The sequence below is a fragment of the Corythoichthys intestinalis genome, chromosome 22 (assembly GCF_030265065.1).
Source record: "Corythoichthys intestinalis isolate RoL2023-P3 chromosome 22, ASM3026506v1, whole genome shotgun sequence".
NCBI lineage: Eukaryota > Metazoa > Chordata > Actinopteri > Syngnathiformes > Syngnathidae > Corythoichthys > Corythoichthys intestinalis.
Window position 1 is genome coordinate 29,355,238 of NC_080416.1, and position 19,211 is coordinate 29,374,448.

Genomic DNA, 19,211 nt, shown 5'->3' on the forward strand with positions numbered 1-19,211 from the left:
CAACTCAATCTTCTGCCTGTGTCGGCCCCCTACGGGAAGGCTTGGCGCAACGTATGTGGGAGCTGTCTTGTCAACTGATGGTGGAGTCTATGGTCGAGCGCTGTCAGTTGCGGCCAGTGACTTATTTGGCCACAAATAAAGTTGCCCAAATGAGATGTACATGTCTTAAATGTGGTCCGCGAACCAAAATGAGTTTTGGCTATGTATATTGTCATATAGCACAGCACTGTATGCAATATAGTGCATGTACAACCCCTAGCAAATAGTATGTAATCACCAGTCTCGGACGAGCACTCACTCAGACATTGTATCATGTAGAACAAAATCAGATAAAAAGCTTGAAAAAAATAATGAATTAGTTCAAAAGTGCAATTCTTTAGCATTCAGAAACACTAAAAGAAATGAATGAAAAACATTGTGGTGGTCAGTAAATGTTACTTTTATCGAGCAAGTGCAGGGAAATATATATGGAATCACTCCATTCTGAGGAAAAAAATATGGAATCATGAGTTACAAACAAAGAAATAACAATCAAAACACATCTCTAGTATTTATTAGCACCACCTCGTTTTATGACAGCTTGCAGTCTCTGAGGCATGGACCTGATGAGTATTCTTCATCATTTTGGTGCCATCTCTGTTTTGATTGCAGTGGACCATTTTTTTCAATTTCCACCACAAGTTTTCAATAGGGTTGAGATCTGGGCTATTTGCAGGCCATGACATTGACTGGATGAGTCTTTTTTCCAAGTAATGCTTTAACAGCTTTAGCTCTGTGGCATGATGCATTGTCATCTTGGAAAATGACAAACATATTTTCAATTGAAGGGATAAGAAAGCTGTCTAAAATTTCAATGTAAGCTTGTGCATTTGTTGAAGATTTAACCACAGCCATCTCCCCATTGCCTTTGCCTGATATTCAGCCCCATATCATCAAGGACTGAGGGAATTTTGATGTTTTCTTCAGGCAGTCATCTTTGTAAATCTCACCGGAACAGCACCAAACAAAAGTTCCAGCATCATCACCTTGTCAAGAGTCAAGAATCTGCATTGAACCACCACAATGTTTTTGTTTTCTGAATGCTAAAGAGTTGCACTTTTAAACTAATTCATTATTTTTTCAAGCTTTTTATCTGAGTTTGTTCTACATGATAAAATGTCTGAGTGAGTGCTTGTCCGAGACCGGTGATTCCATACTTTTTGCTAGGGGTTGTAAATGCTGCAGATTTTTTCCTGCATCCTCTTCCGTTGCTTTGTTTAAACAGGCCCACCTTCCCGAGATCAAGGTCCACGCTTACTTCGCCCCCGTCACGCCCCCTCCCTCAGTGCACGGCGGCGGGCAGCGCCTGTGTCGCTGCTGCATCATCCTCTGACAGTGGAGGGCCAGGGGGGGCCACCTCTGCCTGCAGGTGCTGCTGCTCTGAAAACCAACGAGGAAGACCAAGAACAGGACCTGGGGGTAGTAGAGGGAGAGGAGGGGCTGGACCCGCTCCACCCGGACCACTACAAAGGCCCCTCCTCTTCCTCGCGAGCATCCTCGCACTTTCGTCGTCCTTCCTTTCGCCCGCCGCACATCCAAAACGGACGAACATGTGACGCCAATAGGGAAATGGGACCGCCGGTTTGAGTTTTTGTTTGTACAGAGAGAGAAAAAAAGGACATTTAAGGCCATTTTTTTGCTTATCGTAACAGTTTCCCAGCCGCAGTGTTACAACATATGTTTACATCCTGGATTATTTTAGCGCACCAACTCGTTTTATTGGTAGCCTGACTTGCATCGGTGAAAGAAATTTTACATGCGACAATTTGACAATCATTTAACATTCGGGAAACAAAATCACAGCTAAGAATCTCTCCTGCTCAACAACGAGACTCGTGGGAAAGTGGAAAAACTGAGCAGGATTATTCATGGATGGCACAAACAAAAAGATTTAACAAAAAAAAAAAAAAAAAATGGCTGACGCTAATGCCCTCTCTCTCCTTTGAAAAGGTCTTTAACAGTTTTATGTTTGAGAAAATAAGCAGATGGATAAATAAAGTTAAACCATAGGAAACACAGGCTTGTTTTCTTAAGGGAACATTTTTTGGGGGTGTGGCTTATACATCTTGGAACTCACGATATGATACGATTTGCGATACAAAGCTCAATGCAGCTCTCCCTCGCTACTTAGCGCGTCAAACTTTGCACCCTCAGTCCATCGCGGATTTTTTTTCAATTAAAAAATACAAATGAGCTGTCCCGATACGATCACACAGTCTCACTCTTCCTCCTGCTGCTTTTCTTCTTCTTTCTCGGGCAGAGTTGCTTGTTAAAGTTAACGAGGCTTGACAGATGTTAAGGTTTGATCTTTCCAAAGAAGCTCGGAAGCCCAAACTTCAAAGAACTACATGTGTCGTCATAATTTAGCTTGTTAAACACTTGCTGTGGCAACTCATTGTGGGTAAGTGAGCAGCGTGAGTGAGTTTCACTCAATGACGCATTTAATATAGACAAGCATTTTTCGACGTTTTTCTTGTTTAGCAATAATTTGCTGGGACAGTAACATATTTAAAACTTATAACTTCACAATTATTACATTTGAAGTGCTTAAAAAACATTTATTAAAATATATACAGTGATCCCTGACTACTTCACGCTTCAAACTTTGCAGCCGCAATAAAAAAATAAATGCTGTATTTTATAGAGCTGTCCCGGTCATATCAAGTAGTCTCTCACTCTTGCTCCTGCCGCTTTTCGTGGTCAGGGAGTGTAATGGAGCTGCTTATTAATATTAACGATGATTGACAGACAGTTAAGATTTGCCAAAGATGCTTGGAAACCGAAACAAAGCGCCGCATGCGTCAACATTGTTTAACTGTTGCTGTGGCAACTCGTGTGTAAGTGAGCAGATTTGAGTTAACTCACTCAATGTAGCATTTAACTCATTCACCCCTAGCCATTTTCACCGGAGCAAGGCCCTTCGCACCCGGCCGTTTTACTGGATTTTGACTGATTTTGCAAGGCCCACAGAAAATTCTGTACTATTGCTATATAAACATGGAAAGATTAGACTCTCTTCTTTCAGCAAAAAAAAAGTTCATATATTTTCCCCATTCTTTAGAAATCTGCGTTATAAAAAAGCTTAGTTTGAGCAATTTTCCTATTTCTGATGAAAAAAAGGAGAAATTGAGCTTTTTGTGAAAGCATACATTTCAAACATTAACACAGCTATTTTTTTTTTTTTTGCTTTAGTTACATACCAAAAATCTGAATAATGTTTTCCTTTTACAAAATAAGCTAAACAAAAAGACAAATAGAGCTTTTGATAGCAAAGTAACAATTTATTTACACATAACTAACTGAAAGATGATGCTGTTCAGGCCGCGACAGCCGATTAAACTTTTCCCTCATCACTGGCTGTCTCATAAAGATTAATTTTTTTGAGTCTCTGCGGGCTCTGCTCGTGAGCAGCACGGACTTAAAGGCATCGTCCGCTGCACTAGTGGTCCCGGTCGTTCTGCTCAGTCGTCCAGTGCCTTGCATCCCGGGCGTCCTACCGGTTGTTCTGCTTGGTCGTCCGCCGCATTGCATCCATTCGGTCGTCTTCTGCCGGCGCCCCAGCCATGCGGCTTGGCCGTTCTTTGCCGTTGAATCAGGTTGCGGGTCTTATCAAATGCGCTACTGCCCTCCAGTGGCCAGTTTTATTGCTTTAAAATGGATTTTCAGCTTTGTGCTTTGGAGCTAAATTGAATCAGAACCCAGGGATGTCTCTTTTGAAAAAAAAACCTAAAAGACGTATACGTCTTTAGGACACTGAAACAATTAAGAATAGAACATATTTATACGTTTTTGGGAGCAAATGAGTTAATAAAGACAAGCATTTTTTTACTTTTTTTTAAGGATTGGGCGTCTACTTTTTTTCTTGTTTAAAAATAATTCGGTGGGTAGCATGTTTAAAACTTTCATAATTACTACATTTGAAGTGCTTAAAAACCATTTATTAAAATATAGACATATATATACACATTTTTTAAATTATACTTTGAGATTAAAGTGAAAAAACATGTCTTTTATGTATTTCTTTCAATTATCGCAGCGGGTTCTGGTCCCCATTAATCACGAAAAACGAGGGATCACTGTATATACATAAAAGTTTTTTGGGACTTTTTGGGAAAAAAATGTGAAAAATACACAAAGTATTATGATATATAACACCATTTTGATATTTTTGTCACACCCAATAAATAGTACAGCGGCACCTCTTCTTACGACATTAATTGGTTCTGGAAGTCGTTTCGTAAACTGTAAATTCCATAAGTAGAGACATGTTTTAAAATATGTAACAAACAAACAAATATTGCACAAAAATAGAAAAAATTTGAAGTAGCGATGCATTACACAAACTAGAAAGATTTAACATTGTTAGAGGCAAAACAAAGTGAATACATAAAATCAAATATGCAAAAAGCAAAAATAATTGCATAAGGGTAAGGCAATAATTTAAATATATTAGAATTTTTTTTAAAGTGTTTACATGAAATACATTCATTCGTCTATATTGTAGTGAACTATAAGCATTAAAAAAATCACAAATAATGGAAATATGCCAAAATACTAGACAAAAAATTTGAGATGTTTGATATGATTGGGTAGCCGATAATATCGGCCGATTAAAGCATTTTAAAATGATATCGCATGATATCAACAGGGTTGTTTCGTTATCGGTTTTGGGCCAATGTGCATGTTGCCTTCAAAGTAAACGAAGCCTGCCTTTTTACAAATGCTGGTCAATGCTTAGCACAGCAGTTCATGCTTATTGAGCATTAGATGTCTCCAAATTAAGATGTTTGGGATTTGTTAAGTTAGCATTATAATGATTAGAGGATCCAGTGAGGCATCACAGTACAATTAGCCATTCTATGTTAAATTCACGACCGCATTTATCGGTATCGGTTTGATGTCGGATTTTTGGTTATTGGACAATATCGGGTTATCAGTTTAAAAGTCATTATCGGACAACTCTACAAAAAATATTGCTTAAACTGCAGCAATGTGGAAACACTTGCTTATACAGTATGCCATAGGTAATTTACTGTATTGTGATAAACTGTAATGGGATATCAACAAGCTACCAATAGGTGGCAGCATATATCCACAGTGGCAGCGGTAATTCACGGAGAAAAGAAAATAAATACCCAAATATAAGATGAAAGTTATGATTACATGAAAAAGAAAAATTTACAAAAGTTATAATATATTACAATGATGTTTTAAAATATATATTTCAAGAAAAACTTAGGGGGACAAAATACATGAAGCAAATCTATGTAAAATCCGGGAATACATGAAACCAATGTTTTATAGATATAGTAGATTTTAGAGATAAAACGTAAAATAGGACTTATGGAAAACACATTTTTTAAAGGGGAAATACTTGAGTAAAAAAAGGAAAGCATACAAATAACTGTTTAAAAAAAGAGTATATTATAAAATTGTATTAGATTAAAATGATTAGTCTAGAGGGGGTGGGGGGACCTTTATTCCTGTATTTTTTAAGGAATTGCTAATGTTTACATGCATTGCGGCGAACAAATCACCAGGATGCCGGCAGAGGGCAGCAAAGACGCACTTTGACCGCTGCCACGCCCACTCAAAATTTGAGTTGAACTTGATGAACTTGTTATTCATCTGCCTGAAAATTTTAAATAATTTTGGATTTATATTAAAGAACTAGCAATATCTCACCTCGAGTGCTATTTTAACAATTTCTACGAGCCTTTTTATTGATTGTATTTATATCAGGCATCATGTCGGGCAGCTGTGCAGTGTCGAAGGACCCTCTCTGTTAGCTTGCTGCTCGAACCGGAGACGGAGCGCAGAGACTACGGCTCACCTCGGACCTCCTTGGGCATAAATGTGCTTGTTTCCCGAACGGCGCGCTTCCCACCGCTTTTCCGCGGCTCGAAAAAGCGTCGGCTGACTTCCTTCGGACCCATTTGGGTCGGAGAAAAAACTTCCTCGCCGTAAGGACCCAGCCGAGGGGCTTTTGTAGACACTTTTCCAGCCTCCTTTTTTTGCAAGGAAGTGGGAGCCCCTGACGCTAAAGGCCCCAAGCTAGCCGAATTAGCCGGCTGCTAATTGTTGTTTTGGCGCGGGGATATTAAAAAAAAAAAAACAATTCTATGCATTAAACACGCGCTTATTTGGACTTTTTAAAGGAAGTTTAAGCCCGTTTGACTGATTTCCGAGGTTTTTGCAGGTGTTTATGTGTGGATAATTAACACAGTAAGGGGGGGGGGACAGGGATGACACCGGAGACAAGTTGTCAAATTGTGCGCACGGTGGGCTAATTGATGGTCGCTAACATCCAGGAGACCTAGTCCATACCGTGTTGACCACCGACAAATCAACGGGGGTTTATAATTCTACCCCGGTCTCGATTTTCTCCTCCTTCCAACTCCTCCGAGTGCGCCTGGGCGATGGAGGAGCACGACAACATGGATTACTTCTACCAGCAGGTGCTGCAGAAGGATGTCACCCGGCGGCTCCAGGTCGGCCAGGATCTCATCGACTACCTGAGCGATGCGTCTCGCTCGCCGGACGTGGAGCAGGACAAACCCCGGCTGGATAAGACCGTGGACGAACTAACTGGCTGGGTCAACTCGAGCAATTTCAAGGTGAGAGGGGAGATAGAAGTCCAACTTGGTCAAGAAATAAATCTACAGTATTTTACCATGCAAGTAATGAAAAGAAAACCGAGGTCTTTTCAGACTTCTGTGAATTAAATTGAGTTTATCACAAGTAGGCGTCCAATTCATTCGAGGTGGGAGGGTGTAGTCATGAGGTGTGAGGCTGACCAATGTATTGATAATCGTCGTATTATCAGATCATCGTGATCGTGAGCTTTGTATCGCTAATCGTATCGTTGAACAGATGTTTACAATGGCGGAAGACTTTCCAAAATTAGGCTAATGGTAGAGAAGAAACTAGTTAGCTGTCTTGGCATCCTAACTAGCCACATTATCTGCCTCGTTAACGAGCTTATGTTATATAGTCTTTGTTTTACCATCGCTAGACACACTAAACCAGCCGGAGTGAACTCTCGTAGCTTTTAGTTTTTTTAGTTTTTCACAACATATTTGACAAATTGGAACATAGACATGAACATAAGTGGTAAGTGTAATGGTTTTGAAACCGTGACGTTTTCATACCACGGTAAACCTATAAACCAGTAACCGGCAAATGCCTAAGAGGGTGGCAGCTATTGATTATTTTAGTAGTTGATTAATCTATCAACTAGTTAGCTCAGCTCGAATAATCAAGTCATCGGATTAGGAACGTAATGCGTAGCAGAATACATTTTAGGAGATGTAAAACAAAGGCTTGTTAAGATTATACTTTCAAAAGAGCATTAAATGCTAATACAAAATAAAATTGCAGTGTTTCTTCAAACTATGCCGAATTGCATTTCTCATTCATTTAAAACTCAAAATACCTGAGCTTAACTTCAAACTGTATGAAAATAAATAAACGAGGATGAAAGTACAACAAAACAACAATTGGCTAACTTGCATAGCAAAACTCCGCTAGCTTGAATGCTATAAAATGCGTAATGTTTTTTAAAGTGGTCTTAACAAACCACCCAAACACATATTCCGACAAAAAAACGGTTAAGTATATCTATTAACTAAATTACGAATGCATAACATAAAAACATTAGCTGAAACAAAAACTTACCTTATGTTGGTCTTAACTGGGAGCCGCAGGATTCAACCATGTTAAATGAGTTATGTCATATTACCTGTTGCCACTAGAGGGCAGTGTATCTACCCAAATCAATAAAACCAAATGCAAACACTTTCAAAACAAACCAATACACTGCTCTTAACAAATTGTTCAAACACATATTCTCACAAAAAACGGCCAAATATACCTATAAACTAAATTATGAATGCTTAAAATAAAAAAAATAAAAAAAATAAAATAAAAACATTAGCTCAATAACAGGGAGCACCTTTGTGAAATAACTAATGTCATATTACCTGTTGCCAGTAGAGGGCAGTGTACCCACCCTAATCAATAAAATTAAATGCAAACACTTTGAAAATAAACCAGTACAATGCCACTCTAATTAAACGAATTCTCAACGACTACAAAATTTGATTCGAAGCTTTTTTTCTAATTGTATTACTCAAGTTTATCGATGGGATACAAAGCGTCACGATACACCACCATTTCGATGATTTGTCACACCCCTACTGCCAACCCAGGTCACATTATGTGTTGTGGTAGTTACTAAACGGGAAATTGATATTAAAAACACTCATTGACGGCATTATATGTCTAATAAATTTTAACAGGGAGGGGCTAGAAGCGATCATTTGATTTGAAAATACAGTCTAAAAATGCAAATACACTAATAGTTTGTTACAAATGAAAAATTGGAAAAATATTACAAATATTTAGGAAAATGATATCAACGAAATAGAAAACTACACATACAATGGCACACATGGTGAACATTTGGCAGGAACTATTGCGTTTTCGTCTCGTTCTCGTCATCGTCATGAAAAAAGTGTTTGTTGAGGAGATATTTTCGTTTATGTCATTATGGAGGAAAACAACACTGTGAGGAGGTTAATAAATATAGAGAAATATATAACAAATATGTGTTGGATGATTTTTTTGAAAGACTTTCAAATGTGTACCTGTGCCAAATGTTTGACATATCTTAATTGAAAAACTTTTGTATGTTAAGAAAATGATAGTCACATGGTGTTAAATAGTGAAACAAAATGTGCAATATACAGTGAAGAAAAATAAGTATTTGAACACCCTGCTATTTTGCAAGTTCTCGCACTTAGAAATCATGGAGGGGTCTGAAATTTTCATCTTAGGTGCATGTCCACTGTGAGATATCTAAAAAAAAATATCCAGAAATCAAAATGTACGATTTTTTAAAAAACAATGTATTTGTGTGATACAGCTGTCTATAAGCTAGAATTCTGACCCTGAAAGACCTGTTTGCCTAGACCTATTAAAAGTCCACCTCCACTCTTGGCCCAGCCCTCAGTCAGGTTTCTGGACTGTTGCCGAGTTTGAGCTCCCTCCAAAGGTTTTCTATTAGGTTTAGGTCTGGAGATTGGCGAGGCCATGCTAGAACCTTGGTATGCTTCTTTTGAGTCACTCCATGGTTTTCCTGGCTGTGTGCTTCAGGTCATTGTCATGTTGGAAGACCCAGGCAATGCTCCAACTGAAGGACGGAGGTTGTTCCCCAAAATCTCGCAATGCCCCCCAGTCATCCTCTCTTTAATACAGTGGACTCTTCCTGTCCCATGCGCAGAAAAACAACCCCAAAGCATGATGCTACCTAGGGATGGGAATCGAAATCCGATTCCAATTCGGAACCGGTTCCTAGTGTTTCGAGGCCTCGACATCACAATGAAAAAGCCTTAACGATCCCTTTAACGAGTCCTGAAGACGCATATTGCGTCGTGACTGTCTTGTTGTCCAAACACATCAAACTAGCATGGCGCCAAGAACCACCCGCTCCAAAGTTTGGCTACACTTCACCAGGAAAGAGGGTGAAAATGAAAGGTTACGATGGTTTAGCATGAGCATTGCAGCTGTAAACATAACAATGACAGCACGTAGGTTCAAACGCTCGAAAGTGTGTCTTCACTTCACGAGGAAAAATTACAACAAAACGACTTACAATCATTGCAAGGTGGAGATAACTGCATCGGGAGGGAATAGACTGCACTGTCCTCACAGAGACAGCTATACAGCTAGCTAAACTCCGAAATGACGATACAGAAGACGTTGGTATAATTTGCTGACTTTATTCAACCATCACTTGAAGAGTGAAACTAAAAATAGAAATGAAACAAATCAATTTCGTCCCCAATAACAAACAGGTTTGCATCAACGTAAATCAGCGATGATGAGCGGCTAATTCAGTAATAACAAAGCAGTTAGCATGCGTTCGCTAGCATTAGCACATCGTTCAAACCACTACACAACTGGATTTAAGTGTCCGATCGCGAGTGGAAACACACAACAACAACACAAAAGATGATACATACAGGCATTGCCTCTGTAGATATTTTACAAGCATTAACAAAGAATGTAGGGTCGCAGCAGTGCTTCCCTCTCTCACTTACTCGCTCACTTGCTTGGATGCGGCATTTCTTCTTCTTCGCGTGAGGAAGCGCAATGGCGCCCCCACTTGAGCGTGAAAGCACCATAAAAACTAAAAAGCATGCATTTCAATATACTGGTAAATACTACTTTAACAGGGGTCCCCAAACTACGGCCCGCGGGCCGAATACGGCCCGCCCTGACATTTGGTCCGGCCCCCTGAACAATACCAGAGAGCATTTTGAATATTTTTTTTTTTTTCTCAATAGTGTTAATTATTTTCTGGCATTTTTCTGTGAAGAACTCAGATAGGGTTATTTGGTTATTATCTATTTGATTAATAGTGTTATTTTTATTAATTATTATTATATTATTATTTTTATTTTATTTACTTTTGTTCCGTGAAATATCCAGAAAGGGTTATTTGATTGTGGCAGTCTGAAAAACAATAATTTTTTACATTTAGGCACTCCTGCAATCGTCACACTTTTTCTGTTACAAACTGACCCCGGCCCCTCATCAGAGAAGGGAAAAGTTATGCGGCCCTCACTGGAAAAAGTTTGGGGACCCCTGCAAGTTTAACACATATTGCTAACGGCAGACCAACGACCTATATGCCAATATATACCAATATTTTTTATTTCTGTTACAAAAATGTTTCAGTAAAATGTTACATTCTTGTGCATTTGCCACTTATTGCCACAGTTAATATTGAGGCTTTGGGCCTCTTTTGACCTTGTTGTGAGTTTTTAAGGTTGTGACTTATGATTAAACAAACTCGATGCCAATCAAAACGTTTGTTCTTCTTTTTCCCCAAATTAGAATCGATAAGAGGATCGACAAAGAATCGTTAATCAATATCTATAATGGAATCGGAATCGTAAAAATCCTTTCAATTCCCATCCCTAATGCTACCTACCCAATGCTTCACAGTAGGGATATGGTGTTGTTGAGATAGTACTCATCATTCTTCTTCCTCCAAACGATGTTAGCGGAATTATGACCAAAACGTTCTATTTTACTCTCATCTGACCACAAAACTTGCTCCCATGACTCCTCTACATCATCCAAATGGTTATAGGCAAACTTATAACAGCCTTGACATGTGCTGGTTTAAGCAGGGGAACCTTCCGTGCCATGATTTCAAACCGTGACGTCTTGGTGTATTACCAACAGTAACCTTGGGAAATGATGGTCCTAGCTCTTTTCAGGTCATTGACCAACTCCTGTGATGTAGTTCTGGGCTGATTCCTCTCCTTTCTTAGAATCACCGAGACCCCACAAGTTGATATCTTACATGGGGCTCCACTCCAACTGAGATTGACCGTCATGTTTCGCTTCTTCCATTTTCTAATGATTGCTCCAACAGTGGAACTGCTTGGCAATTGCTCCGTAGCCCTTTCCAGCTTTCTGACGGTGAACAATTTATCTCTGGTGTCTTTGGACAGCTCTTTGGTATGACCATGTTACAAGTTTGAGTCTTACTAATTGTATGGGGTGGACAGGTGTCTTTATGCTGCAATCGACCTCAAACAAGTGCATCTAATTCAGGATAATACATGGAGTGGAGGGTGACTTATTAGGCAAACTAACAGGTCTTTCAGGGTCTGAATAGACAGATGTTCAAAATACTTAATTGTATTTATTTGCTGTTATTTGCTTTAGCACACAAATAAATTGTTAAAAATTCATGCATTGTGATTTCTGGATTTTTCTTTTTAGATAATCTCTATGAGTGGACATGCACCTACTAGGGGTGTGACAAAATATCGAAATGGTGATATATCGTGATACTTTGTATCCCAAAAGGTTATCGATATGCTCCTGCCAAGAATCGAGATATTGTTCTAAAAAGGATTTATCATGTAGAACAAACTCATATAGAAAGCTTGAAAAAGAATGAATTAGTTCAAAAGTGCAACTCTTTAGCATTCAGAAACATTAACAGAAATGAATAAAAAACATTGTGGTGGTCGGTAAATGTTAATTTTATAGAGCAAGTGCAGGGAAATATATATGGAATCACTCCATTCTGAAGAAAAAAATATGGAATCATGAGAAACAAAGAAATAACAATCAAAACACATCTCTAGTATTTAGTAGCACCACCTCTGGCTTTTATGACTGCTTTCAGTCTCTGAGGCATCGACTTGATGAGTATTCTTCATCAATTTGGTGCCAACTCTCTTTGATTGCAGTTGCCAGATCATCATGCAGGTCGGAGCCTTGCTGTGGACCATTTTTGTTCAATTTCCACCACAAGTTATCAATAGGTTTGGGATCTGGGCTATTTGCAGGCCATGACATTGACCGGATGAGTCTTTCTCCAAGGAATGCTTAAACCGTTTTAGCTCTGTGGCATGATGCATTGTCATCTTGGAAACTGACAAACATATTTTCAATTGAAGGGACAAGAAAGCTGTCTAAGATTTCAATGTAAACTTGTGCATTTATTGAAGATTTAACCACAGCCACCTCCCCAGAGCCTTTGCCTGACATGCGCCCCATATCATCAAGGACTGAGGGAATATTGATGTCTTCTTCAGGCAATCATCTTTGTAAATCTCACTGGAACGGCACCAAACAAAATTTCCAGCATCATCACCTTTTCTAGAGTCAAGAATCTGCACTGGACAAGGTGTCAAGAGTCAAGAATCTGCGTTGGACAAGATGATGATGCTGGAACTTTTGTTTGGTGCTGTTCCAGTGAGACCTTAAATGGCCCAAAATTACCTAATTGCCTGACATTGACTGCCACTGACAGCTATAGACGTCCAATCCATTTGAACTGCGAGGGTGGCAGCGAATACTAGTGATACTCATTCCAATTCACACGAGAAGCTTGTTTTTCTGTTAGTTAGTTGTTTGTAGAATATCCTAGAATGATTTCCTGACCAATGTATCGATCATCGTTGTTTCGCCATATCGTCAGATCATCGTTATCGAGAGCTTTGTATCGCAAATCGTATCGTATCGTGAGGTACCAACTACCAAGACGTTCCCACTCCTAGCACCTACGATGAAAATTTCTGACTCCACCATGATTTCTAAGTGGGAGAACTTGCAAAATATCAGGGTGTTCAAATACTTATTTTCTTCTCTGTACCAGCTGTACAGAAATCGTGCATAACAAATATGAAGGTATCTGGGGATAAGGGGAACTGATATACAGTGTGTATATATAAACATATCACAATTAAAAAAGATTCTAGTAATATGCGTCTGTGGGGATTCTGAGAACCAATATGCCTCAAACATTTTATCCGCTTCATTTTCTCGGTTTTCGTTCTCTCAAACGGTTGGCTCAACAAACTCCCTACCCTTTGAGCAGCTGAATGCAGCATTAAAAATAATTAGACGTGTTGACAATATTTGGGTAAAATGCTTCATCCCTACAATCCGTTTCGTGCTCCTCCATGCTGGAAAAACCAGTGGCGTGCTTCCCGTTTTGGACAGACATCGTTCTTTGGGGACTACTAAGCCATTCATAGCTTGAATTAAACATGAATTTCATGTATTTGGGGTACAGTCTGATAAGGCCCTTTGTCAGGATGGAGAAAGAGAGACATGCTCCCCCTGCACTCTTTCGGTTGGGGGAGGGGGTCATGCGAGGTCTCTGCGTTGTCTGTCCTGCTTTATGCTTAGTCTGCATCTATGCTGTGCGCAACACATCGATAGAAACACTGGAAAATGACGCATTTTGCCACAAGAAAGCCTAACAGTCAGACTTGCATTATGTTCAAATGGTTTGACATCTGCGCTGATTTTTATTTCTTCTAAAACACATTGTGACATGACAAACGGATGATTCCAGGAGGCACGTCTGTGGTCCAAAGTATGTTTTCCATTTGTAAAGCTAAGCACAGGATATACTGTAATAGTTGATTTGTCTGTCACCGTCAGTCACTTATTCTTGCTTTTAATGACATTTTATATTGAGATGAAACATTCATTTTTGCACATGTGATTTGTCGCTATGAAACAAAACTGTTAATCTAGCAAATTTTCTTAAGATTTTCAAAAACATTGCAGTATGAGCTTTAAATTAGAAGAGTACACTGAGAGAGCAGACCTCAGTCTAAAGCATCGCCTCATCGCATCAAATTACCTACCCTGCAAATAGGAGTTTAATTTTTTTTTTTTTTTTTAACATATACTATATGCTTTTTCATGGGTAAGTAGTCATGTTAAAATGCCACTCAGATATATTTGATAAAGATTATGTGATAAAATTTCCCTTTCATTGCATCTGGAATGGATATTATTTTGATGGTTTTTATTGGATTAACATTCATTTCTTCATCTTTTGAACCACTTATGTTCATGAGAGTTACGGGGGTGCTGGAGCCTATCCCAGCTAATAATGGGCAGAAGAAACATAAATCATAATGTTTCACATGAAGTGTGACAGGACTATTTCCTAACACACAAGTTTCTCATGTGCATTAACTGAACCCTTCGGAATTATTTACAATAGATATATATTAGAGATGCGATGATGCGAGAGTTGGATTGTCTTTTGTGTTGTTAGATTCAGTGTGGCTCCGTCGGAGGTGAGTAAATGAAACCAATTGCATTGTTCGTATTCTTTGTTGATGAGACGTTGCCTATAACATATGGCTAAGCTAGTTAGCGATGATGCTAATCTGTAGAGGTTGCGAAATTTCCGATTCTTAGATTATTCGCAATTCGGCCGTGAAAGATTCGAGAAAGATTCACAAACATCCAAATTCCGGTTATTGAAATATGTCAAGTAAAGCGGAACTAAAACCCAGTCTGCGCGGTCTTTGGAAAGCAATGAGGAACGGACCGAGAGTAAACATCATCCTTGTCATTACCCGGGTGATGACAATGCTCAACTCATGGCTCTGGCTTAACTCATGCCGCGAGATAAAAAAAAAACAATAATACCTGACTGCTGCCAACAGCCGCCACAAAGTACGTCCACATAATGCTGCGGTAGATAATAGATACCATATGTATATAGAAGTAGATGCAAAATGACACTCGACGGCGTTAGCAGCACATGTACAGAAAACTAGATGCGAAATGAGACTTGCCGGCGTTAGTAAACAGACGCCATCTTAAAGCAGGGGACTTCCCTAGAAGGCTGCTGTACCAAACCTTCCAAGCGAACCTAATTAACTTTTTATCTAAAATACTCCTAAATCGGCAAAATCTTGACTTGAATCCATCTTTAAAACAGTTTTAAAACTCACATGTCGCAAGTAGACAGAAGGGAAATTATGGAATAACGGGAGCAATTTTAACAACTTTAACAATTGATTCACAACAATGAATTAATTAAATGTCATTTAAAGCTGCTGATACAGAATGGGGACTTGAGTATTTTATTTACTGTTTTGAACTGTTAACTTGATACTGAAATAGTCATCTATTTAAGCCTGAGAAGCTTTTTGAACATTTTTTGTAACTAATGTACAAAACATTAAAAGCAGCTAATAGCTTGGGGGGTTTGAGGGTGACATCAATAATCGATTTATAATCGAATCATAGCCTCTGAATTGTAATCGAATCGTTAGGTGCCTAAAGATTCCCACCTCTACCTAATCAGTGTCCTAAGCGTCCTTTTGTATTCTTTTGTAGAGGCATATTGGTGCTTCAATTATTATACAGTTATTATTTTGTTTTTTGTTATTGTCAAACTGTGAACTGTCATACAAGAGAGAGTGCTTTGAAATTGGATTTTGTCTTCAATGTTACTTACAACATGCCTGCCTCAAGTTAAACTATGAAGGTAATTGAAAAAAAGTGACATATATCCGATTAATCGTTTAATTAGTTGGTCGATTAATCGATTATAAAAATAATCGTCAGTTGCAGCCCTAAAAAGTCATACTTTGTATCTTAAAAGGTTATCGATCTGCTCCCACCATATCGTTTTAAAAAGGTGTCACTGTTGAAATGTCCCCAAATCAACAGGAAGAGATGAAAAATCAACAGGAAATTACCTGAAATGACCCAAATGTAACTCACTATCATCGACATCCATCCCACCCTCCCAGTTCAAATGGATTGGATGTACAGTATACTAATGATACACATTCAATCCACAGCTGTTTATCAGTTGTATTGTAGAGTTTTATACCAGATTTCCTGATCTATGTATCGATGATTGTTGTATCGCAATATCGTCAGGACATCGTTATCGTGAGCCTTGTATTGCGAGGTAACCAGAGGTTCCCAATCCTAGTTCAGAACCACTGACTTAAAACAATGTACTAAAACTAGGGGTGTCAAACGATTGAAATTTTAATCGAGTTAATTACAGCTTAAAAATTAATTAATCGTAATTAATCGCAGTTAATCGCAATTCAAACCATCTCTAAAAGTATGCCATATTTTTCTGTAAATTATTGTTGGAATGGAAAGATAAGACACAAGACGGATATATACATACAACATACTGTACATAAGTGCTGTATTTGTTTATTATAACAATAAATCCACAAATGGCATTATTGACATTCTTTCTGTTTAAGTGATCCATGGATAGTAAGACCTGTAGTTCATAAAAGACAAATGTTATAGTTACAAGTTATAGTAATTTTATATTAAAACCCCTCTTCATATTTTCGTTTTAATAAAATTTGTACAATTTTCAATCAAAAGTAGAGTTAATATAACAATAAGAAGAATAAAAATAACAATAATAAGAATTGAGTGACCAAACTCTGAGTAATGCCAGTTTACTTTGCATTGTTGTGAGAATAGGGCCTCATTACTACAGACTGAAGTGCTTTTCTTTTTGTGAACATTATTTTTTTTGAGAGATAGCAATATTATTTTTGTTGTGCTTTCACTAAATGATACTTCTGTTTGTTGTGAAGGAGTTGCAGAAGCGTATGCCAATAAACGGCGCAGCCCAAAGAACGCCTGTGTCCACTCGCCTTTATAAAAGATATATCTCTGTGCATATCTTACCCAAAATACAACAAGAGACACATAATTGCCACTAAAAGAAAGCAAACTTACCGAAATATGTGTGGAGCACAAAACATCAGCATAAACGTCTCACAACTACTCATTCTCCCACTATTAGAAGGAACAACATTAGTATGGAAAGGCGCTGCGCTACCCCCAAGCGGCCAGTGGCATTCTCTTCACTCTTAATGTCCATAAACGGCCTCATTGAAATCTGTTTGAGGCAATGCGAGAGCGGCTCATTCAGTGCACGCGTTAATTGCGTCAATTATTTTAACGTAATTAATTTTAAAAATTAACGCCCGTTAACGCGGTAATTTTAACAGCCCTAACTAAAACAGAAAATAACTTGTTTTTATGTCTTTTCCAATAACAAATTGAGATCACATTTAGTACCACCACCGGTGCTTGGACTTAGTATCTTTTGGTTTTTCAGCTGCAAGTCAGGGGAAAAAACAGAAGACATTTGAGGAAATGAAAACTCTTCTCGCCGTCCTAAATAAGAACTTGGTTTTTATGTTAAACAACATGTGCTGTGTTTTTGTGTCAGAAACAGTGGAAAAATCGCGTCTTACAGCTTTTGGTGGGAATACAGTACATAATCCGTCATTACCCTCTCCAGCTGTTGAAAATGGCTTAAACCTAAGAGCCGATACAGTAACCGGAGACTTGGGTAAAAATGCAGAGGCAATGAAAAGATGCTGTGCGTCAAGGGCATTTAATGGAGGATGAGGCCAAGGCGACTGTCACCTCTGGCTGTCTAAATGGCGTGATGGCTAATGGGAGCAGATGTTTGGACTCGGGGTGTGTCCGTTTTGTGATGCAAGGTCACCCCTGTGTCCATACTTGTTTTGCCATTTTGCCAATGTTAAATCCTACTATGCAAGACATAGATGATATGAAAATAGTTAGCTAGTAAGTAAAGCATGAAATTAGGGATGCACGATATCAATCTTTTTAAACCGATACTGTTATCGACAACTTGCTGCTCCTCAAGGCCAATACCGATACGATAACTGATAATACATATACACAGTAATTTAAAAATGTATACTCACCTGCGGGAGGAGGGATGGGCTGCACTTTAACCCCCCCCCAGACCCAATTCAAGGAGTAGGGGGAAATTCTCATAGCTGCTTAAGGAGTTTTACTAGTTTCAGTGGGAAGGTGAATAGTTTTTTGTTGTTGTTTGTGAACTACATTTCCACATGAATGCACATTGAGGTACCATTTAGCTTAGCAAGGTGAGGTATGAGAGTCATTTTTCGAGTGTCCCAGAGCTCGCGAAAGTTGGCGAAACTTGAAAAAAAAAAAACGTATTTATCAAGGTTTCGTCAGCCCTGATTGCGTATACCCGTCCGCCAAAACCGCCTGATAGCACATATATATACATACACCTGCCCCTCAGCTATTGGATGTGTTGTTGACGGTAGCACGGCAGCGCTTTGGAAAATAGAGCAAGGCCAAAATAGAGCCTTGGCGCAAATTCATTCAAACTTTGCCTTCCGATTAAGACGGCCGTCCACCGCTCACTATCGCCGAAAAGTCTTATCCAAAATACTATAATGCCCCGGATGGGGGAAGAAGGAGAGGAGTCGGTATTGGCTTACCTACTTTATTGTGGCAACAATAATAAAGAAAAACGATAAAAAAATAACAGCGGACTGCCACGACATTCATCAACTATCCCGCCTGTTCTCCCATACTTTCTACTCGCTTCCGTCTAAGTCACAGCTATCATAAGGGGGCCGCACATAGTTACGGACATTACTTACAATACACAATGAATAGGTTGCCGCTGAACCCTTCACACTAGGCTGCCGCTAGTTTGAACCGGCGTTTTAAAAAAAAACATCTCGTTTGCAAGGCGTGGCGGCTTTTATTTTGGTGTGGCGTCGTGCCACAATCTGTTATATGTAGGGGAAACCCTGAACACTGTGACAATTGTGTGAGTGACACTTTGCACTTGATCCAAAAACTGACGGTTGCATTATTATGTATTCAACAATAAATGTAGTGGTGCAATACTGTATAGGCACTTTTTCCCATAACTTCACTTGAAGTTGTCCCCTAATTTTTCACAGAATGTTTATTGGAAAACCTTGAAGTTGCTACATTTATCAAAATTAAAGTATCCAGTGGGGCAT

General features: G+C 38.9%; 2 protein-coding genes across 6 annotated transcripts in view; both read left to right on the forward strand.

The window, feature by feature from the left end:
- fbxl2 (F-box and leucine-rich repeat protein 2) overlaps positions 1–5,501 on the forward strand; it is an 80,326-nt gene extending 74,825 nt beyond the window's left edge. The window contains exon 14 of the mRNA XM_057827957.1: positions 1,265–5,501. Within this exon, the coding sequence (XP_057683940.1) occupies positions 1,265–1,372 (108 nt within the window). The 3' untranslated portion in view covers positions 1,373–5,501. The remainder of the gene's footprint in view (positions 1–1,264) is intronic.
- A 292-nt stretch (positions 5,502–5,793) lies between these two features.
- The window catches only part of clasp2 (cytoplasmic linker associated protein 2), a 153,035-nt gene continuing 139,617 nt past the window's right edge, over positions 5,794–19,211 (forward strand). For 4 of the 5 annotated variants that reach the window (XM_057827947.1, XM_057827948.1, XM_057827950.1 and 1 more), the window contains exon 1: positions 5,795–6,656. In XM_057827947.1, the coding sequence (XP_057683930.1) occupies positions 6,459–6,656 (198 nt within the window). In that variant the 5' untranslated portion in view covers positions 5,795–6,458. Of the gene's footprint in view, positions 6,657–19,211 lie in introns of all 5 variants that reach the window. The other variant, XM_057827956.1, reaches the window with a different exon arrangement.